The sequence below is a fragment of the Mustela nivalis genome (genome assembly GCF_964662115.1).
Source record: "Mustela nivalis genome assembly, chromosome: 14".
Classification (NCBI taxonomy): Eukaryota; Metazoa; Chordata; class Mammalia; order Carnivora; family Mustelidae; genus Mustela; species Mustela nivalis.
In genome coordinates this window covers 1,023,882-1,047,875 of record NC_139033.1, presented here as the reverse complement: position 1 = coordinate 1,047,875, position 23,994 = coordinate 1,023,882, and the positions used below count along the sequence as shown (strand labels likewise).

Genomic DNA, 23,994 nt, shown 5'->3' with positions numbered 1-23,994 from the left:
CCTTTCCCACTGCCAGGCTTCATGGGGTTCTCTGTGGTGGGCTTGTAATACAGGGAAGCGTGGTACCCTGATTTGCGAGTCTCAGGGCACAGCAATGGGAATGTCCTTTAAGAAATCCATTTTGAGGGGGCGTCTAGGTGGCCCAGTGGGTTAAGTGGCTGCCTTCAGCTCAGGTCATGATGCCAGGGTCCTGGGATTGAGTCCCCAGTTGGGCTCCTGCTCAGCGGGGAGTCTGCTGCTTCTTCTCCCTCTGCTCCTCCTTGCCCTGTTCACTCTCTCAAATAAATAAAAAAATTTTTAAAGATTTTATTTATTTATTTGTAAGAGAGAGACTGAGAGAGAGAGCATGAGAAGGGGGAGGGTCAGAGGGAGAAGCAGACTCCCCACCGAGCAGGGAGCCCGAGGTGACTGGATCCCGGGACTCCAAGGATCATGACCCGCGCCGAAGGCAGTCGCCTAACCAACTAAGCCACCCAAGCGCCCCTCAAATAAATAAAATCTTAAAAAACAAACAACCATTTTGGGTATGGCACACCCATTTTACTTGGGGTAAGGACATATAGACTCACAAACCACCCCTCCCAGCTACAGAAAAACCAGAGTTCTCCCCCCCAAATGCTGGTGTCCTAAAAAGTATGTGACAAAAGTTCCAGAAAGGTCAGACCCAGACCAATACAACTGAACTGTTTTCCTTCACTGCTTTAAGACACACCTTGATGGGAGAGTAAAAACAAGTTCAGCCCCGGCCCTCCCTGCTCCCTCATCCCTCCAGCCCCCCAGTGCTTTTATCTCCGCCGTACAGATATGTTCTCAGACACTGGCCACTGCCCGGTTCAGGAGACTACACAGCATTAGGGTTTTTTCTACAAGGCACTAAGGACAGATGAATAAACGGCTAGCGTCATCCAGAAACCCATGCGTGGTAGGAACAGAGAGATCGGGTAGTGGTACGTACTATTTTGGGCCGGAAACCTCTGAAGAGCGGAAGTTGTGAGCTGGCTGAAGGGAGACGCAGAAGTCAGTGAAATAAAACATGTTCACGACAGCCGGCTTCGGCTTCGCATCTCTGACTGCCCCTGAGCTACTGCCTTGCACTCCCTCCGGTGAAAGAGGAAAGGGAAGGAAGGGGCTGGAGTCCTTCCTTGGGCAGGAGTCCCTGTCCCCGGATGGTGTTCCACCCAGAGCGAGAATGGCTCTTGTGGGACTCTTGTCCTCCCCTGATATTTGGGTTTAAAAAGGCTCTTGTCCCTGTATATCCAGATGAAAGAGGGCCATTCAGAGGGAGCAAAACAGCTGAAGTTCCTCTAATCACTTTACTCCTACGGGTTTTGGGAGGCCTTAGGAACAAGCACCAGGGTGTGCCTTACATTGTGAGGGGAAACAGCTGGCCGCCAAGGAACAGACCCGGGAGATGAGGACCCCCTTCTGGTAGAAATCGACAGGCTGAAGGACTCCTAATTCTATCAAATTGCCATACATTCCCCCAACGGTGACCGTGGGCAGCTGCCGCATTTATCCCATGTTGTCAAAGCATTCTGCATTCCAAAAATTCCTCAGTCATGCTAATCGTTGCCTTAGGAAGCAAAGTGAGGGGAAGATGGTGGGGGGAACCCAGGTAGAGGGACCTGCATGTGCACACACAGGAGAAACTTCTGGAACCACAAGCATGAAGGGTAGGGCAGGCTGCAAAGGTAAAGCAGGCCTAGGTAACCCTGAGCGCCTGGCATGAGACCCCCCCACCCTCGCCAAAACCCGCCGGGCGGGAGCCCCCAGGCTGCGGTCTGCAGCACCACCCTGAGCTGGTGAAATGAAGGACATGACTAGCCACCATCCCAGGGTGGACTGGGATAAGCACCCAAGGAAAGGAGCTCTGCTGGTGTTCTGAAGAGGGAAGCGGGAACGTCTAACTGGTAGATTCTGGAACCCTTGCTGAAGGAGGGAGTGGCGGGCAGAGACTCCTGGGGAGGCCTTGTCTGGAAGCTTCCCCCAGCTTCCGGAGGATAAATAAATCTTCACAAGAGGATTAAGTGGGGGCCCATACTAGAGTGATTCTGCACCTTGCCCAGGAACTCAGTAACACCTTTACAAGTTGGGCACATGTCACTGGGAAGTCAGAACATGGTCGGGTAGGCAGCCCTTCTTTCTAGCAGGTGCAGGCATCGTGCAGAGGAAGGGGAGAGCAGGCATGATTCAGGGAAACAGGACTCCAGTGGGAGAAGACTCGGCAGCGTCAGAGCTCCCCAACCAGCCCTGGGGGCAAGCAGGAGGCCTCAGGGGACCACCGCGATCCCCCCTCCGCCACAGGCTCCTCTGTAACTGGGGGGCAGTCCTTGTGGACAGACTGGGAAGCTGGGGGTGGAGTTCTGTGGGCAGCACCACAGCCATGGCCACGCTGGTGAAGAAGCCACCTTCAGGGCAGGCTTCTCATCAACAGCACTGTCATTTGCTGTCACTTGCTGATGGCTCACTGTGTGACAGAGATTGTGGCCGGATGCAAGGCTACACCGTGGTGTCCAGCTCCCACAGCTCTGAGGGCTGGGCAATGTTCTTCTCCAAAGGACACAGGAAGAAAGCCGGTCAATCTCCTGCCGCCTCCGGGGATCACCTCATTTTTTAAGCTGGGGGTTCTGGGGCACACTGGGCTTTTAAGAAAACAAAATGCAGTGAGGTATGGGAGCTTGTATTTCTGGGCTCTACTTTATGTTCTACTCTACGTTTGTCATGATACTCACAGGGTTCTATTCATTCATTCAAACAGCCGCACACCTGCGGACAGAGGCGTTTGATGCGAAGCCAAGCCTGGCCACATGTCAGTAAAGACAATAACCCTCTCTAAGGAACAGGCCTATGTTCAGGTGGGTTGGCTGTGTGCTGTGCCACTCAGCAGCACAGTTCCTTGGAAAACGGAAATGTAAGGTGTAAAACACCACACGCTGGAATACGACACTCCCACCCCTGATTCCCAACACCAGCTATACATCCCAAGAACGTGCAGAACTTCTAGAACACGGTCATGGCCAGGTTCAGCCTCAGCTGATTCTAGCTTGAAACGTCTACAGGAAGTCCAGGCATCTGTGTTTTTTTGTTTTTTTTTTTTTAAATTTTTTTATTTATTTATCAGAGAAAGAGAGGGGAAGAGAGCAAGCACAGGCAGGCAGAGGCAGAGGGAGAAGCAGGCTCCCCGCTGAGCAAAGAGCCCGATGTGGGACTCGATCCCAGTACGCTAGGATCATGACCTGAGCTGAAGGCAGCTGCTTTACCAACTGAGCCACCCAGGTGTCCCCAGGCATCTGTGTTTTAAGAAAGTGCTCCTGCTGCAGAGTGAGAATCCCTGAGCCTCACAGTGACAGAAGAGACAGAGAAAACGGGCGCCCGCTGCGGCTTTCACACAGTAGGTGCGCAGTCAGTGTTTCCCGCTGGTGAGAAATAACCACGAAAAACGCAGGGCCCTCTCGGAGGGAGAGCAGACACGATTTGGTGTGATGAGGGGAGGTCACGCGAGGTCAAAAACCAGAACACCCTCCTTGGAAGCTGCCAGACAGGTTAGCAGGAAAATGCACCTGCCCTTCTTCTACCAAACACCTTCAGTCAAAGGTCCCGGCCTTTGAAAGGTAACCCCGCGGGACGCTATGAAACAACAGTAACAAAACAGACACGTCGGCCCTGGGATGGGCTCAGCTGTGGACAGAGCATTCTGGCTAACATCAGGCACCTGATCTTCACCACACTCAGAAAGTTACTTACAGTATTTCAGATGCTACATCTCACACAAAAATCAGAGACTCAGAGCCCCAAGCCTAGGCTCTGAGAAGAATCAACAGATGGGGCCGACTGAAATGAACTGAACTAGGTCTACAGGATCAACCCTCGAGTCCCTTGGGCCTGCTATAGGGATGGCTGAGGGGACTGTGGTCTGTCCAGCAGGCGTGATGACAATTCTAGGGAAAAAAAAAGGAACGAATATAAAGTTGGTCACCACAGAAAAGGCAAGTGAATGCTCCGAAGAGGAATTTCTGTTTATTTTGAACAAAGATTTGCTGTGCCTGGTCAGGGCTGAGTCCTGGGAATGCAGAAATAAAGCAGACCTGGCTTCTGCCTTGGGGCGACATCGCACTCCAGGGGGCGGGACGGACGCAGGACAGTGACTGCAAGGCGATGCAGCAGATTCCATACGTGCTGCCCACATGCATATCCACGGGAGGGCCCCCAGCACAGCCCGGGGCGGGGGGGCAAGGAGATCTCCCCGGAAGAAACACCACCAAGCTGGGCCTCAGAGGATCAGTGAACACAGAAGAGGGCATCGGGAGCAGGAGAGTGGGAGGATCATGTCAGACATACCCCAGAGCAAACCAAGGAAGACCCTGGTCTCTGCTGTGAAAAGCCCCACTGTGAATTCATAAATGTCCATTCTGGTTTACAAGTCAGTTCCTTATGAGTCTGATCAGCCTAAGTTGGTTCCTCAGAAGTTTGATCATCCCTGGTGTGCTAATAAATTCCAGTTTCAGAACGGGCAAAGTTAAGAATCAAACCTTGGGCTTAAGTCGAGCCATCAACCTGTCAAGGTAAGTTCTCAGCACCTGGAAGCTCAGTAGACCGATGACACTCAGAGTGTCGCTTTGGATAAACATGTATTGATGCTACCTTCTGCCTGAATGGTGCCGCGCAGTTTTCAGAGAGCTTGCTCCTCTGTTTTTTCACTTAATTCTTCCAATTTCATGCTTTTGAAGAAGGGGACAAGACAGAAGAGGAAAGACTCGTCTGCAGCCACGTGTCCACGAAGAGGCAGGGCTACGCCGAGCAGCTCCACGCTGGGCACCTGCGTGGCCAGGTGCCCGGGTCGGAGGGCGCGATGGCCAGCCTGCCTGCCTGCCTCAGGGCCCTGGAAGCAGCAGGCAAGCCCGGACAGCTACAGATGGTGGTCTGGACGGATTCGGACCCCATTCCCAGTGAAGTGAAGTCTGAGAGGACGGAATGATCGGAGACTCACTGTGTGCTCTCCTCAGGCCCTTCCCTTACTCTGAAGGCCTGGTCAAGAGCCTCCAAGACCCCAGTGTATGCCAAGGCCCTGCTCTGTTTTGCTTCGTGCTTCACAGTGTAGCTCACTGGGGCCTTGTCCCGAAGGCCGTCGTTCGGAGCAGGAGAAAACCAGCAGCTCACCTGCCATGTCTCTCCACCAGAGCTCCCCAGCTGCTCCCCTACACCCGGAATGCTGAGGACAGGGAAATGCCAGCTGGGCAGGGCCTTCTACTTAGGGAACAGGGGTCATAGGCAAGAAATGCTGGCAGGGCTCAGTACAAATGTCTCTGCTGCCGGGGCATGTATTGTTTGGCTCGAAAGCGTAGGCTTTTCTCAGAGAGAAGGAATGTCCAGAAGTATTTCAGACAGTAAGAGACATTCTCTGAAGCCAGCTACACAGCTCTCCTTTCCTATCAACGGGTAGCAGCGAGCAGCTCCTACCAGGAATATACCAGCAGTTTCGCAGCAGCAGGATTTTCCCCCACCCCGTAGAAGAAGGACAGCAAACGATGTGCCCAGAGTTGGCTCTCCAAACCTTCGGACAGGTCCCTTCGTGGCCCGCCCCGCATGAGAGCCCTCAGGTCCCCCCCCTGTGGAAGCTCCAGCCACTGCTATCTTCCTCTGCACATCCAAGATACCAGGATCTAAGCCCCCTGAGGAGGGCAGAAGGCACAAAGGCCACATTGTGTTGGGAATGCAGCGGCAGCAAAGACAACGTAGCCAGCCAGAAATAACAGACACACACGGAGGAAATGTTTCTGAAACAACGCAAAAATTCCAAGGACAGATGATCTCAACCGCCCCAGGTCTTTTGCCCTTTCTCTTTGGTATGCGGCTGCTGAGTCCTCATCTTTCCCAAGGTCCCTTTCTCCCCAGTTGGTCGGTCACCGCTCCAGTTCTGGCCTCCCTCATCCCCTCGAGCCACGCCACATTCCCTGGGGCCCACTGTGCGCCTGGCCCTAAGCTGAGGACTCCGAGCATTCCTGCGGGAGAGCGGACATGCTCTCTAACTGCACCGTCCCTGGCGGGAGGTGGGGGGCGGGGAGCCACTAGCCCCAGGCACCTCCAGAACACGGACAGGGTGGTGAGTCAGACCAATCAACTGAATTGGTCGTTTTATTAATTCTAATTAAATTCAAGTTCAGTGAGGTGCATGTGGCTGGCAGCTATGGGGGGGGGGGGCAGCTCGGCTTCATGAACTCTCTAAGGAGAACCAGGGCAGGGACTTCTGGCCTCCCACCCACCATACAGCTCCTCAACACAGCTCTTGCTACGCCCTTCCCAGCTCTAGAACTTTCGATGATGCTGCATTATTGGTACAGTCCAACCCGCTTCTGCCAGCTTTCTGTGGTAGCTACAATCAGCCATGTTGCTGACCTCAATTTCATTTGTCGGACACTCTCTGACCTCAAGGAGCTCATAAAACAATCAGAAAAAGTGATTTATAATAAAAACCGTCCTCATGTGACCTTGTACACAGTTCGTCCCGTACTCCACACAGTCTCTGCTTTCTCTCTGTGCGGTCGTCGACTCTTCCACCCTGGCCTTGGTTCATGGCCTTCTCTTTCCCTCCTGTCTGCTCCCCACCTCGTGCCCACCTGCCAGAATTGACCCCTTCTCCGGGAAGCCCTCCCTGGCTGCCCCAGTGGCCAGCCATGGCTCTACCCTTTCAACATCTCACAGCAGCTCCCTCTGCTTGCAGGTAACAAAGCTGAGCCTTAGATGTTAAGTCACCTCTCCAAGGTCAGATACTTAAGAAATGATAGGAACCTAAGGCCCCTGGTCCCCAAACTGTGCTCCCAGAAATACTTACTAAAACGCACAGTGAAGTTATCCTCACGCCAGTGTATCTGAACTTCACCGTCAGACTTGAGGGCCAGACACATGTAATTTTCTAAAGCGCCATCCTTGCCTAGCATACAGGAGGCGCAACACACTCACTGAGCTGGCCTCCTCTTCAGTTTCAAAGCAGTGCATGACTAAGTCACCTTGGGCATCTCCAAGCACCTGAACATGCGGTGTTCACCACCAGCGGGCTGCACCAGACACCTAAGACTTGCCACACAAAGGCTCCAAGTGGACATACAGTCACCTGGTGGGCAGGCCTTCTTGGCAACCAAGGGCCTCGGACAACACAACCAAGTTTTCCACCTCACCTCGAGTGTCTCAAAGGCTAGGCCTATGACTTCTCCTTCTCTGGATCTCCGAGGGCCCAAAAGGCAGTGTGCACTCGATGAATGTAATACTAATAATGAACATCCTTATTGAGTGTCATGTTAAGTCACTTACACACATTAACCTAATCCCCAGTGTCTGTCTTTGAGGGAAACTGAAGCTCTGAGAGCCTGAGCTGCTGGCCTGTGTTCACAGGGCCAAGAAGTGGAAGAGCCAGGATGGGAAACCAGGAAGAGGACTCTGACATCCTGGCTCTCCTGCTGAATGAACACCTCAGGGAAACAGCATCAGAAATGCTGACTTCTCTTCTTCAACAATTCAGGCCCAAGACCATTTGGCGGATTGAGCCAGGCAGGCATCTGGGGAGGGATGTGGTGAGCAGGGCTAGGAAGGAATCTGTGCAGAGGAGAGGTGGCTGCAGAGATGGGAGGCTGGTGATAGCCAGGGAGACTGTTCAAACAAGCAAGTGTTTTAGGGTCAGTCTGGAACCAGGTTTCTCATGGTCAGGGAAGCGAGTCACAAAGATGGAGAGAAAACTAGAATAAACTGTGAGATGTTGGATCAGAGAGGAAGGTCTGAACTCGGGGTTCCCAAAATTATTTAAATAGAGAACCAGAGATGCAGGTGTGTGTGTGTGTGTGTACATACATATACAAATTCCCTATTTCTGCCCCAAGAGGGCCTGAGGAGGGCGACACCCCCAGAGTGATAAGCACAACTTGTAAATTCCATTCTCCACTAAACAGAAGCAGGGCTCCTCGAACAAATGACTGGCTCCAGACATGGGGCAAAGAGAGGACAAGATGAGGCCTGGAACATCTGGTATTGGAGAGCATGCAGTGCTGAAGGATGGCAGGGACAGGACCTCAAGGGTCACGGAAGCCAGGTTGCACATGACCCCAGTGGCCAAGCAGGGGACTCTTAAGTCAATAATACAACCACTGGATTAAAAACCGTGGGATAGAACAGACAAACATGAGTCTGTACAGATATAAATAGACAAAGACGGATAGGATTAAAATAATTTCCAAGGATGGCCCCCAAGAAATACTTCTTAAGGACAAAGGGGGAAAGAATAATCATATAGTAAAGGTGCCCAAAGTTAACATCACCAGGAACGGGGCAAAACGAAATTGTGTGCTCCCTCGCGTGGCGGGAAGCAAAGTGCACAGCATTGCTCCTGGGCTATTCCTGCCAAAGAGACCCCATCCAAATCTAATTTCCGGGGAATACCATGCCAACCTAAATTCAGGGACAGTCAACAAAACAGACAGGCCTGTCCCCTGCACAAGTGTCCTATTCATAAGATTGTCCAAGGGAGATGGAGGACATGGGATGGAATGACAGAGACTCAGGCAGGACGCCTACAAGCCACATACAATCCTGAACTAGACTCTTCTACTACAGAGAAGGTTACTGAGTCTCAGGGCAGACCCTGATGGGGCTCTGTGGGTGGTAATGTGTCAGGGTCAAGGATCAAAGGTCTACTTTGTAGGAGAAGGCTGCTGCCTATATGCAAAAGGTGATGGGCACCAGGCAGGCAACTTTACTCTCAACTGTTTCAGAAAAAATTCTTTGTGAGAACTTTCCTGTAAGTTTTATATTGTTTCAAAATCTAAAAAGCTATTTGGAAAATTTCCACTTAATTGGGCTTTGGGAAAGCATTGCTTGTAATTTTCCTTTATTGGCAGGTGATAAAAGCTTTTAAGACTATGAGTCGTTGCCACCGGCATACTTCACAGCCTTCCTCTTCCATCTTTTGGAGACTTTCATACCCTCATTGATGGAGACCTCGACCTGTCTTCAGACCCTGTTCCCTCTCCGTGTTTTCCAGGACAGAGGCCACAAAGGGTGATGGGAAACTCCACTCTCCCACTTCCTCCTGGTCTGTGTGAGTCCAGAGTTTGGGGGCCTTGGGTACCCACAGCTCTGACCTGTCGAAAACCTAACTGGAGCATTTTCTGGCTTGTGACCACACTTCTGAAACAGCGGGAGGCCAGCCTGCCCGTGCGAGCCTCCTATTGTGAAGGGCACATGTAGTCAGGACGTTACAGGCCCGCAGGATGTGACTCAGCATCCTGTTTGCAACGTTTGGGGCGACCAGCAGCTTTGGCACCAAGTCCTGCTGCTGACCTCACCTCTCCAGACCACAAACACCCTAATTGGTAGGACGGGCCCATAACATCAGCTCCCTCTGTGGGCCTCAGGGCTAAACCTAAGACAACCTGCTTATCTGCCCACCACACTGGGCTGTCTTAGGAACACCCACAGGTGTCCATCAGGAAGCATTCTTCAGAGGAATGAACTAACCTGGTGGCATTTTTTAGGAATATCATGAATCAAGCAACTGATCTTGTTTCTTTCTTTGCTTTGACCACTAGGAAGCTTGAAGTCAGATCTGTAGCCACGCTCTGGTAACTATACCAATGTTACACCATACATTCCACATACAAATCTTCTCCCGGCTTCATCTTATTTTCCCCCTATTTTCCCTGTGCCCCGCTTTTCTCGTTAATTTTCTCTGAATTTTATAGGGTGTTTCAAATCCCTTTTGGACAAAGCTGTGGTAGACAAAGCATACCCACATTGCCTGTGGTAGGTAAGCACTCTTTCTTTCTTTAACAAAGAACCCCAGCATTCAGCCAGATCCCAGTATATACACACTAAATATATACTGGCTGAATTGTGAGATAAAGAAAATTAACTCAAAAACTGCCTCTACTTCTAGGCTGCTTCCTAGGAGACACTTCTCCCTCCCACCCCACATGGTAGGGTCAGCACAGGGGTGCCCAGGGCCCAGAAAGCAGGCCCTTTAGGAAGCCCTCTTGCTGCATGGTTCTGTGGCCTCAGCCCCAGACTAAAGAAACCATTCCCAAACCTCCACGTGCTACCGACCAGGCACAGAGCCGGCGGGCCTGGAAATGACAAGTGATACCCAGAAGGGGAAGCCACCTGGCTCTCTCCAAACCACGTGCCTCCCTTGTGGGAATTTCGTCTGGGCCCAGATTTGGGGAAACACACCTTGAGAACTCTTGCCAAGCCATGTGCCGAGACCTAACTGGGAGTTATGTCCGCCAGTGCAGGGGAGCCCCTAGTAGTGAGAGCATCAGGTATTTCCTAACACTGAACAGCAACCGCTTTCTTTTAAATGAAGTCTTTTAAAAATAACTCCAAAAGTAGCCATTAAGAAAAAAATCTGTAAAAATAAAGGCCCACAAGACATGCTGGTTCCCAGATAAAGGTCTGGTACAAGGTTCAGTAGAACTTGGGAGGGAAATAGGTCATGCGTTGGCGGTTTCTCCTCTCAGATTCCACTGGGTTGACCTTTTGGTCTTTTGCGGTGAAACTGGGAGTCTGTGGAGGGGACGGAGGTCGGGAAGGGCAGCAGGCGGGGCTGGCAGGCACTACCATCAATGAAAGTAACAGCTGAAAAAAACCCAACCAAACAAACAGCTACCATGTGTCCAACAGCATCCACAAAGACAGTATGCCCAGGCAGTGAAAGGCTCTCCCTAAGGCTCCCAAGGGCCCCAAGACGGAGAAGGACTTTTTGGGGAGGGCATGTGGATGGCCCTAGGTCACAGTCACGCAGACAGTGTGGGGGCAGGGGCTATACCCGGGCCTCAAGGCCTGAAGGCTTGACCTCCGTAATTTACAGGGCAGTCTGCCAGCTCCGGACTCTGGGGAGGCAGCTGGGTGGGCCAGTTGGCTTCCCCATTGGCATGTCACCTCCCATGTGTCCCAGTACTGACCTCGCCCCAGAGTGGGACTCAAGATCACGCACCGCCCCCCCCCAGCCCAATCACTCACAGGCCTTGAAAATGGCTGTCTGGACTCTGATTAATCCCGTTTTGATTAATCCTGTTTTCTTACTGCAGCCTTTCTCGAAGCAAAAGAAGCAAAACGACTTGTTTTGGATGTTCTCCTAGTCTTAGGAATTTTCTAATAAGTGCTCCAAATCCTGAGCTCTGACCACAGGGCAAGGTACGCCAAAGGCGAGTCCCTTGAAGCCCGCTCCTGAGAGCAAAGTGTGGCTGGCCCAGGGCTCCGCTGAGGAGTGTAAGCAAAGGGTCCGCTTCGTCTCAGATGCCACGCTAGTGTCCTCCAAGTCAGGGTCAGACCATAACCCTGACCACAAATGTATGCGCTTGACCTCTGTCCTGGAATGAAGGGGAAAGTCTGAGCAGTCTGTTACAAATCTACAGGGAACTATGACAAGTACACGAGGACACAGGCCAGGAGGGATGGGTCTGAGGACTCTTCATCTCCATCTGGGGGCAGCAATCTAATCTCGTCTCTTCACTTTACAAAGGAGTAGGTGGAGGCCCAGAGATGTCTAGTGACTTGCCTAAGGTTCACATCACCTCTCAGGACAGAGCCTAGCTTTGCTGACTCCCTCTCACAGCTTTGTTCTGCTCACATCCAGTGCCGGCATGATTGCTGGTACCACCCGAGCATGGACTCTGACACCGTATGTACTCCCCTGGTGCACCCGTGCCTGGGAAAGAGGAGACCGGGGCCCCGTGGCATTCTTTTGAAGTCTAAGTACTGGTAAAGCTTAATGAAACCTACTAGACTCTAGCAAAATTCATTTCAAGTTAAACTTAATAAGAAATTTAATTAAGTTCCTACAGAATCAAGAATCATACGAACTCTTTTCCTCTGTCCTCATTTGTCCCCACTGTAGATGGAGTTTTTCTAACAAAGAATTTAACCTGCCCTAAAGGCAAATTCATGTCCCAATACACCAGGGAGAGCACCTGTGTTAAACTCCAGAAGTTCAAAAGTCTGTGTACCCCAATGTTGAAAAGTGGGGGTCGGTGGGGAGCTAGTGCCTATAAAGCCCAGGGGATGGGGACAGGAAAGGATTTGTTGAACATAAAACTGCGTCCCTCTCCTGTGAGGGACCAGATGGGGCAGAAAGAAGAGGACATGGGTTTCCGAATACAGGGACCTGCATTCAAACCCTGGCCCTGGCATCCCACCGGCCGTTTTGAACTGTAGCTTCCTAAGCTGGGGCTGGCAGCCACCTTGAGGATTATGCTGATGATATAACCTATATGGGGCAAGATTCCAAATCCAGCACCTGCACCTGCACCTGCAGGAAACAGGAGGTGGTACTATCATTCCCAAGGGCCTCTGCCCAGTGACTGCCCAGGGACCATCCGAGAAGGGGGACGTGTCACAATTCTTGATCTCAGTGGAGCTCAGGGACACGTGGGGGGTCCCCCACGACTTGCTCAAGAATATAGTTCACAGAAAGGCCGCTAGGCTCCAAGCAGGAAGAATGGCTGCAAAGATGGTAGTTCTTCCAGGTGGACTCCTTCCTCTCGGCCTCCTGGTGAGAGCTCTGAACCACTGGCAGGAGGGTAATTGAGATGGCTCTTGAATTGGGGGGGCGAGGACAGGTTCTGAAGGCAGAGAGACACGGAGCTTGAGGGTCTTGCCTCTGTCACTTCATACCACATGAAGTCAGGCCAGCTAAGGCTCATTCTTCCAGTCCACAGGATGGGAATCAAAATGGCGCCTTCCTTACAGGAGGTCTGCGTATGTTAGAGGAAATAACTTTCATCTGGCGACTCACAGAGTGGAGCGTGTTTGGAGGCTCCGTTCCAGAGCCTCTTGTCCCTGCTTCACTTTCTTTCCCTAGTACTTACTGACACGCTATTCTAGTTTATCTTCCTTACTGCCTGGTCTCCCCCAACAGAATGTTAGCCCTGAGGCCGAGATCTGTCTCGTCCACTGCTCGATTCCCAGCTCCTGGAAATAGTGTTGGCACAGAGTAGGTGCCAGGAAATATATGTTGGGTGAGTGGCACCTAAGCAGAAAGGTTAGGACAGAGGGGTGCCGTGAATGCTCTAAGAGTGGCTACAGGGGGAAATGGCAGGAAGGCTATCTGTCCTCAGTATCCGGTAGGTCATCCAAGAGCACCACGAGTTCCTCTATGGGAGGAAGTCACTGTGTGACACCTCAGTGGCCTATCCAGTGTGTGCCAGGCGCTGGGAGGGCTGAGGCCAGGGAGGCCCTGTCCTGCCACTCAAGGCTCCAGGCTCAGGAGGGCCTCAAGGATTAGCTCTGCTCTCACCATCTCGAGATTCTGAACCGTTCTTTAACAAAAGCCCCTACCATCTTCCTACTGCACCGGGTGGGGGAACCTTTATGTACCTAAGTATATACAACAAAGCTGGTACCAAGGAAATACGAGAAGAGAAAAGCGCATGGAGGAAGGAAAAGGAAGAGCCAGGAAATCACTATAGAAGCTGACCTCTGAAAGAGGTACAGGCAAAGAGCATCTGTTCAGAGTTTACAATAGTGAAAAGGCTCACGGAGTTATGATATTTGATTCTGCCAGCGACCCCACAAGCTGTGTAAGGTCTGGCCCACTGCCTGGTGAGGCGACAGATGATGGCAGTGGGGGACGGGGGGAGCCAAACCCAGGCCGTCCCCTAAAGCCGAAGCTCAAGGAGGGAGATGCAGGGGCCAACAGAGGACAAGGCAGTCAAAGTCGGGGTGAATCCAAGAGATGCCAAGCCTGAAAGTGAGAACAAGCATGTGGGCGCTTACAAGAAAGAACGTGCCACTCACTGGCGTGAGGGTCAAGGCCTGCGGGCTCGCTGGTGCTCCTGACGACCCTGCGAGGATCTCTGTCGCCGTCACCTTTATGTAATGTACGCACAGGCTGAGACCAGTGGGTGGAATTCGGAGAAGGCCCAAGATCCCAGCCCCTGTCACAGGCACCCTGGGTGAGCCTCTATCCTGACGGGATGGGACAGATGTCCCCTTCAGGTGACACTGTATAGTGAAGGTAATGGTGATGGGACGGTCACTCCTGCGACGGCATTCCGTTACAAGAGTCCATGGCAGGGGCGCCTGGGTGGCTCAGTGGGTTAAAGAGTCCATGGCAACAGATCCTCCGGTTGGCCTTGAAGAAGCAAGCCACCAGGACCTCCACAGCTGCAGGAAAAGGAATTCTGCCAAGAACCACGTAAGCTTGGATGAGGACCTGAAGCTCTGGTGCGACCCTGGCCCTGGCCAATGCCTTGACTAAAGCCATGTAAGACCCCAAGTGGAGAGCCCAGCTGGACTATGTCCCAATTCTCAACCCTGGCGACTGTGAGGCCATGACCGGGAACTGTTTTGGACTGTCAGGTTTGGGCTAATTTGTTCCACGGCAACTGCTAACGGATACAGTGACCTGCCGCAGAACTGGGACACAGGGGATGCCTGACGCCCCTTGGAAGGACTTCAGCGGATGGAGCATCCACAGGGACAAGAAAGTCCAGCCTAAGAAACCACTGCGAAAGGCGAATAGGAACCCCCACAGCAGATAGGCATAAAAGACAGGTGCTGAATGGAAATGGGGAAGTGAGGACATGGGAGCTGCTGTGGGGGACGGAGGGAAGGTACAACCACACTCCAGGGCAGCGGGGGCTTCTGAGGAATTCTAGGTCAAGATCTGAAGGGGAAGGGAACGTGGACAGAGAGGAGAGGTGCAGGGAGGTCACCGTTCAGCATGGATGCCACATAAAACAGAAGACAAAGTCCTGCAGCCTTGGCCCCATGTTTGTTTGGGGGAGGCACGAAAAATATTAAAAGAACTCTAATGAGCATTTTCATATGCTTGACTTGGGAACTCTGGATGGAAACAACAACAACAAAAAACATTCAGTCCAGAGCCACCCTCTGGAAACCATAGCCAGATTCTCTCCCCGGGGCCCTGCCTGGCGCACAGACGCATCCATCTCGTGCCAGACGGAGGCAGCTCCCAGGATGGCGAGGGAGCCGAGAGCCACTGCCAGCGGAGCCGTCTGCTCACTGATTCCCACAGGCTGGGCGGCACAGCTTCCAGAAGGGGATTGCGGGAGGCCAGCGGCTGTCTGTCCGTGCGGAGGGCAGCGGGGAGAATGTGGAGAACCAGACCTCCTTCGCTCTGCATCAGTCGGCTTCGCTCTGGGCACAAGGTGATCAGCTCCTGTGAGGTCCCCAGGAAGGCCTTCCGAGAAACTGTCTGAATCACAACGCTGACCTTGGGGAGTGTGCCCGAGGCTGTCTGCATCCCACAGGGCTGCAGCTGGGAAAAGGATGGGGCTGCTCCAGGTCAGAGTGTCCCTGGGGGCGGCCCAGGGGCCCAGCGTGACAGAGTGGACACTGCATCCGCAGGAAGTCCAGCTAAGTCTGGGCTGTGAACTGACACGAACGTGAATATCTCACGGGGACCAAACGTCACGGTGGCTCTTTCAGCCTGTTGTGGGCCGGGCTCCGTGCAAGGAGCCCCGACTCAGCCCCTCCACCACCCTATTAGGTGCGAGTTGTATGTGTTTGACAGACGGAATGAAAGAGACCCACGGAAGTGTATTAAGGCACAGAGGCAAAGGAGCTCAGCGGCTCAGGTAGGAGCCAGACTGTGAACATACGCCTGCCTGTGTCCAAACCCCCACTGTCTCCTCCACACCTCACTCTTTCTCATCCAGGGACACACTGTACTGCAGGGCCAGGACAAAGCTAACATACTGCAACAGCTGAAATGTCATGCCCAAGCAGGGAACTAAGGCCCCGTCCCTAAGGGGAGTGCCGCTGCCGGTGAGGGATGGGACAAAAGCACGTGCACCTGCCATGTAGGGTGGAGCCACGTGGCCCACAGAGGGGAGCCAAGGGCTTCCCGCCAGAGAGAAGGAAGTTACACGACTGGGGGCAGGACCACTGAGCTGGCTGGGCAGGAAATGGAACTGGTTTCAAGAAAGAGCCTGGCCAGGGAGTGTGATGAACACAACCCATGCAAGAGTGGGGCGGCGGTGGGGAGAGGATGGGGCAGCCACGGAGGGGGAAGGCGGAGAGCAGACAAGATGGGACCAGAGCAAGAGGCACAGGGGCGCTCTGAGACCGTGTCCATCTGACGGTGGGGATGGAAACCTGAGTGGGAAGGAGGGTGGCCTGGATAACAACTGACACAGGACAGGGGAGGGATAAGGACCTGAGCTATGGGGCCACCAGGGGAAACTGGGGAAGAGGAGCAGCTGAGGCCCAGAAGACCCGCCCATGTGATTCAGCCATTTCCTGGCCATGGCTGAGTCAAAAAGAACTACCGAAAGATGAAAGCTCTCAATGAAGGGTGGACAGAGGAGAGCGGGGAAAGGAGTATCCTGCTAGGTCCAGGCTTCCTGCCTACCAGCAACTATCCAGAACCAATCTGAAGCATGGAGAAATCCCCTCTTCCCCAGACAAGCAAACACAATGGACTATTCCATTACTACTTCTTCTAGAAGCCTGGACAGCAAAGGCTTGAAAATGCAAATCAACACATGGCCGTGAATGAGTTGCAGTCAAAGCTTAAACCAGAATTTCTCCTGCGTGGCTACAACACTTAGAAAGCAGGATGGTGTTGTCTGCCTAAAAATGGGGGGGTCAATGTCAAGGTGGGGGAAGAGGGACTAAGAGGGGAACCCAAGAAGATAAGCTCAGAGCCCAGATTCCCAGCTCCAGGCCAGGGTCTCCCAGCGTTCACAAGGGCATGGGGGGAGGCCTGCTGGGGGCAGTGATGAGGGATTCCCATGGTCAGCACACATCCAGGGGACACCACCCAAAGTCAGCAGGGCTCCTCAGTCCTGGTCCTGGCACCGGTCTTCAGAATGCCGGTGTCGGGGCATCCCATGACAAACACAGGTGTGGGAGGCAACAAAGGCCTCGCTTCAAATTTAGTACCTGCCACGTGCAACCTTGGGCCACAGGCTTCTCCCCTGTAAACTGGAAAAAAAACCCCTCCTGGCACAGCTGAGAGGAGTGAATATGGCAATATGCAGAGGTGACTTCCCCCCACCTTGTGAGGTCCTCTCGAGTTCCCAACTGTGCAGAGAAAGGGCCTGTATTGGCTGCCAGGGTACTCACATTTGCACATCACTGCTACTTGTGAGTTCTGAAATGAAATAATTCCATTTGGACTATGCTGTCCACTAAGTAAGGGCAGTTTGGGAAAAAAAAATTAGTTCTTTGCCCAAAGACAATCTAAGTGAGACAGCTAAATACCTTCTCCTGGGCATAAGCCCTGCGAAGGGGAGGCCTCGGGGATAGAAGAAACTCCCACTCCAGGGGAGTACTGGAGGGAGGCTTGGGGCAGGAGATGCACTTGTAGATGCAGCCCCGCTCGTGGCCTCCATGGTGATCAGCAAGCCCTTCTTCCAGCACTTCCTCCCCCAAAGAGCCTCCAGAGAGTGGATTTCCACTTCCTCCCCTCTTTGCCTCCACCCAGAGAGCCAAGCTCGAAAACACAAAACACAGCCCGTGACTGCCCCCACTTGGGAGTCTGGCTGATTCCAGCCTTCAAGCCCTGACCCAGACCCCGAGCAACCCAACACCCCAGGGACAGGGAAAACCCGCCATCATCCCCAAAGGTATCGTTAAAATGAGGACCCAGCCCCTGAAATAAGACCTCTCTGATTTTTCCGGGCCATTATTTCCCTATACGTAAAATCTTTACAAATACTGTATGCCACAATAAAAGTGAGTGTCTTCCCTCCTTTCGCCCAAAGACATGAATCTTCAAAGACCCGTGAGTTTAACCAGAGAACATCCTGCTCTCAATAATGAATGGTGGACCCCAGTTTCTGAACATACATTCCCTTTCCCAATTGGTGTTCTTCGTCCTCACAAGATGAAACAGATTCCCCCCACCCCCGCAAAGAACAATATCCTTGAAACTCCATTTACTTTTTTAGACTCTAAGAATCTGAATTTAAGACTGGTGCCTTAGGGTACAACACATTATATAATACGAATATATTATGTAACGGAGAACTAAATCTTCCGTAAACAAAATACCCAAAAGAAGGCCTTCATTTTTGGCAAAGAAAAATAAAAATGCCCTTGGGGTCTGCTAGTGACTACAGCAGCTGAGGACTATAGCCCGAGGAATTATTTTTCAGGGAGCATCTCACAAGATTTCACACAGGCACACACACAAAAAACCCAAAAATACAAAACAAAAAAACCCCACCTTGAACCCAGGGGGTGGGACATCTATTTCAAACCAGCAACGTGCTTACCGCAGGACACTGTAGCAAAAGCTGGGTGGAAAAGCAAGAGCACGAGACAAAGAGTATTTTTTCAGAAAGGTACAATCTGGAAGGAAGTCTCTACAGATGTTCAAAGCAGGGAACTGAGGAGGGCGGTGGAATCCTGGCAATGACCTTCCTTCTTTTTGAAATGTTATACAACGTTATGAAAGCTCCTGATGGTTAAACATGTTCACGCACGTGGACGCGCTACCGTTGTACATGCTTGCGGTGTGATTTTTAAAGCTCTCACTGAACGCACTGGTGTATCCTCTCTTCAGAGGATTCTCCCTTCCAGAAAGGAACAAGAGTCTTTCAACCTGCTTAGGAGAAAGACTCAGGAACGAAAATCGAGGCCGCTTACCTGAGGTTTACCTTTCGCTCTTCATCGCTGCCAGCCTCCAACTACGGAGAAAGAAAGACAGTGTCACACCACAGACGCCACTAGCAACGAGGCTCCCACACAGACACAAGTCTCACGTTTTCTGCTCTGATGCCTGACAGAGATACAGATGTCCAGGAAACCTGGCTCTGTCCACAAGGTCGCACCCTTTCCTCAGCAACCCTGCTCCACCCACCCTTGTCCTGCTGAGAACTTTCCATGGAGGGATTTTTCAGGTTTCCCAGCCTTTATCCACATACCTTCCGCAGTGTCCCGCACTGATTCCTGTTCACTGGACACTCCTACCTGGCCCTGCTCACCCACATGCTCATCTCAACTTTCCAGTGTGGTTTGCGATCTCACCCTGTTTTGTTTTGTTTTTTTAAAGATTTTATTTATTTGCTGGAGAGCCAGCGAACGCAAGCAGGGGGAGCATCAGGCAGAGGGAGAAGCAGGCTCTCTGCTCAGCAGGGAGCCCAATGTGGGGCTCCATCCCAAGACCCTGGGATCATGACCTGAGCCTAAGGCAGATGCTTAACTCACTCAGCTACCAAGGCGCCCCTCACCCTGTTTTTTTTAATGGGGGGGGGGGCGTGATGTTTTAAGAAGAATCTATTTCCTCCTTCAAGCCAGGTAATAGCTGAGTGATCAATATCATTTTCAGCTCCAACACATGGGTTTAAAAAAAAAAAGAAAAAAGAAAAATCATTCTGGGCAAGCCTTTCACCATGGAAGGGGGCCAGGAGCAGCCTGTCTGTCTGTGGGTCTCAAAAGCTCTTGGTGGTTCCCAAAAAGGCTTAAATGTTTAACATAAAACTTTCTAGGCTATTGGTTTATTTATATAAGCAAAAGAAACGGACATTTAATATTTTCTAAAAGTTTAAAGGCCAAGAGGGTTAGAATCTAAAAGTAACAGGGACTTAAGCGCCAATTGCAATTTTTCTTTTTTTTCTTTTTCGCTTTCAATGAGAAAACTGAAATAAGAAAACACCCCCGCCCCCCAACAACTCTGCACCGCTGGGACCTGGCATGTTTTGATGTTCCACAGAGGAACCCATTGAAGAGGAAAGAGAAACCTGGAAAGCAGCGATCCTTGGGAGAGATGCAAGGCTGAATGAGGACAGAGACCAGGCAGGAGTCCGCAGTAATGGGAAAAGGGTGAGGAGCTCACGCGAGAAGGGGCCTGCGGAGCAAGGGACACAGAGCCGGGGGGCAGTCTCACAACGAAGAAAGAGGGGGACAGCGGAGAGTCCCGGGGTCCCTAAATGTTACGAAGATACTCTATGTGCAACGGCGCGCACTGGTGGCCAGTCACTTGGTTTTCTCACGCGCCCTACCCCAGGGGCAAAGGAGAAACGGAACCCATGAGGTGAGGCTGTGCTGACCACAGGGCCATGAGCTTCTGTCCCTGAGTGCAGCACAAACAACTCACACAACCACTTAGAAGACAATGCTGGATCTAACCCAGGGGTCCTCAACTGGGGATGATTTTTCTCAATAGGGGGGTATTGGGCAATGTTTGGAGCCTTTTTCGAGAGGACGCGACTGGCATCTTAGGGGTGGAGGACAGGGTTACATTAAATATGCCACAATGCGCAAGACAACACCCCCCCCCCCACCTCCAACGACCAATGACTGTGAACTGTCTAGCCCCAGCATGAGCAGTGGCAAGGCTGAGAAACCCTGATCCTGATCTAACACCAACACACCACATCCGACCCCTCCTCTGCGTCCCACCTCCCTCTGGCCAAAAAAAGACTCTGGAGATCTGCCCATAAAAATGAGTCACCTTGAACATTTGTCAAAAATAACAATGTTCCAATCCATTCCTGAAAGTTATTGATGTATTTACTGTGGGGCGTTCTGCTTGTTCTCGCAAAGGAATGAGATAAGATTAACAGTAAAGCGACATAAATGAGATAATTAAAGATGGGGTGGGGGCAGGGAGAAAAAACTGAGAGGAGAGCTGCTTTGCTGGGCGGGCTGATCTCCCTCTCTGTTCCCAGGCTAAACCGGCTGAGTCAGCTGAGTCAGCCGGGCTGAGTCTGACTCAGGGGAAGAGGTGCATTTCGAGGAGAGAGAAAGTGAGTTAGGAGTACAGGCCTCAAAAAGACATTTAATTCTTGCTCATTCTCTGGGATTCCCGGAAATGAAATGGAGGCAACATGCAGTCAGTTTTCCCAGGGAAGCAAGCTATACATGCCCAAGGACACATAGGAGGGAAGCCGGCCCTTTCACAGGAACTGAGGTCCAGGGAAGGTCAGACCTGAGGCACAGATGGCCTCGTCTCCTGAGTTCACATGCACGTGCCTGCTCTCTCCATACGTTTTGCCCCACCCCATCGGAAAGCAAGCCTCATCTTCTAGGGAACATCCCAACCTCGGCTAGTTCACTGGGCAACTAATGCTGCTCCTCTATTAACAGCCAATCAAATGGGGCCAAGGTGCCTGGGTGGCTCAGTGGGTCAAGCCTCTGCCTTCGGCTCAGGTCATGATCCTGGGGTCCTGGAATCGAGTCCCATTTCAGACTCTCTGCTCAGTCTGCTTCTCCCACCCTGTCCCTGCTTGTGTTCTCTCCCTCAAATAAATAAAATCTTTTGGGGAAAAAAAAGGTGGCTGGGGAAAAAAAAAGGTGGCTGAGTTTTATTCTCATGTTTACTGGGTCCCTGGCACTTGGTAAAAGTAATGCTCTATATAATAATTTGAAATGTGTCTCATAGAGACAACCCAAATGTCCAACAAACATGTGATACATCCACCGAATGGAATATTATTTCGCAATAAAAAGGAATGAAGTATTGATCTGTGCTACGACATGGATGAACCCTGTAGACATCATGCTAAGCAGCAAAAGCCAGAAACAAAGGGTCACATATTGTAGGATTGTGATCATATGAAATGTCCGGAACGGGCATTTCTATGAGGACAGCAAGCAGATCAGTGGGAACCTAGAGTTTGGTGAGAGCAGGGTAGGGGTGCTGAGAAGGGGGCTGCAGGTGGTGGCTAAGGGGCACGTGGCTTCTTTTTCAAAGTGATGAAGACTTCCGGCACCCGGCCATGGGGAAAGCTGCACAACCTTGTGAAGGTACGAAAAGTCGCTGAATCATATACTGAGGAATGGTGAACGGATGATACGTGAATTATAGCTCAGCTGAAAGATAACATGAAATTTAAAAAAATGTGTCTCTGACAGGAAAAGATCTGGTGTGAGCTACGCAGGGAACATGGAGTTTAGAATCCGAAACCAAGGCTGAGGGCCCTGTGTACAAGCCCTTACTGGAGTCCAACCATCGCCTCATTTCACTGTTGAGAAGGCAGTCTGAGATCAAGTGCAAGGAAGCTCTCTATAGACTGCAAACTGGTGGTAATCACAGTGATGGAGGAGAATAGGTATCTGTGTGGTGAGGAAAAGAGCCACTGTAGCCTCAAGTCTCAGCTGCAGGCAACTGGCCACCAGTGTCCTTTTCTCTGCACTTGACTCGCAGAGGAAGGATGAGGAGAATCCTGTCTGCAGACAAGGTAACTCACGAATGGCCTCTCCAGGAAAGGAGGGGGTTGGGGGGGGATCCACCCTTACCGCCACTCTGAAAATGTTCCAGAGTCTCCTAACAAAATCAGGCAGAAGAGCCACCCGGGCCTGCAGGACAAATAGGCCGCACCAAAACCAGTTCCTCTTCTCTCACACAAACCTTTCCATGTTATCCGTGTTATCCTCCCCCACAGAGAAGGGGCTTGAATGGCTTAGAGCTGCCAGGCCACTTCCTGGGCCTGCAGGCCCCTCCTCCAGCCTTCTCTCCCTTCTCCAAACACTTCCCAATTTCCTCCTCCAGCTTCTCTGTCTTCAGGCCAACTCTCAGCCTTGCCATGGATAGGAGTTGAGACCAGAGGCCATAAACAGTTCTCCAAGAGAAGGTAGGAGAGTGGGGGATGAGAGAGTCAGCCCTATAGTACCCTGAGGCCCCAAGTGCAGCCCAGGCCAACCGCCCACTCAGAAGACCCATTCCCCAGTCTACCCCAGATCGAGGAGCCGGCCCACAGAGGCCTGATGGCAGAGAGAGACACAGAAACCGGCAGGGTGCAGTGGTGTGTTCTCAGTCACCAAAATGCACCCCTGCAACCACAGTAAACCCTAGAATCGCCCCCAGCCACACGGCCAGATAAACACAAACATGCAGTCTCAAAGGATATCACAAAAAGGAAGATCCAGACTCACACAAAGACAAGACACCCAGTCACAGGGCACCCTGAACTCACTCAGTCACTGTCACACAGTGACACGGGCACGACAGGCCAGCTACTCACACCAAGAGGCAGACCTCCAGGGGCATCCAGTCCAGGGAAACAATCTCAAACATTCACAGGGGCACCCCCGGGGGGCCTCTGTCACAGCATCAGGCAGACACGGTTCCCAGGAGACAGGCCACAGTCACACACAAACTCACATACAGTCAGGCACACGGGGAGAGGGCCTAGACCAACCCCAGGACCACAGATCTCACAACCAGCATCTCCCAGTCACCCGTTAGGAGTCCCAGGGGCACAGCCAGTTTCCCACACTGTCACCCCCAGACGGGGATCAGTCACACACACAGCTACCCCCAGACAGAGGTCACAGCCGCAGTACAGTCTCGCGGAAAGTCACCCCCCACACAGAGGTCACAGCTGCACACACAGTCACCCCCAGACGGTGACACTCTCCGTCCCCCGCACAGTAACCCAGGCCGACTGCCCAGGCAGGGTCGCAGCGCGGGGCCCCTCCCCCGCAGGCCCGGACGCCCCCCGCCCCGCACTCGCGGCCCAGGCCTGGAGCGGCGGCTTCTCGGCCGAGCCGGGGCCGTGGGCCCGGGGCTCACCTCGCTGTTGCTGGCCGAGGAGGAGGCGGCGCTGGGCGTGGGCGAGCGCTGCAGGGTCACCAGGGCCATGGCTGCGATGCGGCGCAAGGGCGCCGCCGAGGCCTCGGGCTAGAACCTCCGCCACCGCCGCCGCCCGGGCCGGGCCCGGGGCGCTCCAGCAGCCGCGCGCGGGCGGCCGGGCCGAGCCGGGCCGGGCCCGCCCCTCCCCCTCGGCGTCCGCTCCCCCCACCCCTCCCGCCGCCTCCAGCCTCCCGCCTCCTGCCTCCCGCGCCGGCGCGCGCCGGGCCCCCTGGGGCGTGGGGAGCGGGGAGGCGGGGCGCCGGGCGGCGCGCGTGCGCGTGCGCGGCGCGGGAGCCCGAAGCGGCGGCTGCGGCGGACGGCAGGAGGTCCCGGGCAGGCCGTCACGTCCCACCCCGCACGCTCAGCACGCACGCCCCCGCCCGCGCCCCGGGACCCTCGAGCCTGAGGACCGGGGTCGCGCCCCCCCGCGGGCACGTCTGCCCCGGGAGACCCGCCAGCAGCGC

At 52.9% G+C, this 23,994-nt stretch overlaps 1 protein-coding gene across 2 annotated transcripts in view; it reads right to left on the bottom strand.

Annotated features, from left to right (window-relative positions):
• Positions 1 to 23,672, bottom strand: part of SSH1 (slingshot protein phosphatase 1) — a 59,275-nt gene extending 35,603 nt beyond the window's left edge. Inside the window, exons 1-2 of one of the 2 annotated variants that reach the window (XM_082700097.1) lie at positions 23,471 to 23,672; positions 18,601 to 18,641 (exon numbers count right to left, since the gene is read on the bottom strand). In XM_082700097.1, coding sequence (XP_082556223.1) covers positions 18,601 to 18,641; positions 23,471 to 23,539 — 110 coding nt within the window. In that variant the 5' untranslated portion in view covers positions 23,540 to 23,672. The remainder of the gene's footprint in view (positions 1 to 18,600; positions 18,642 to 23,470) is intronic. The other variant, XM_082700099.1, reaches the window with a different exon arrangement.
• Positions 23,673 to 23,994: the final 322 nt, after the last annotated feature.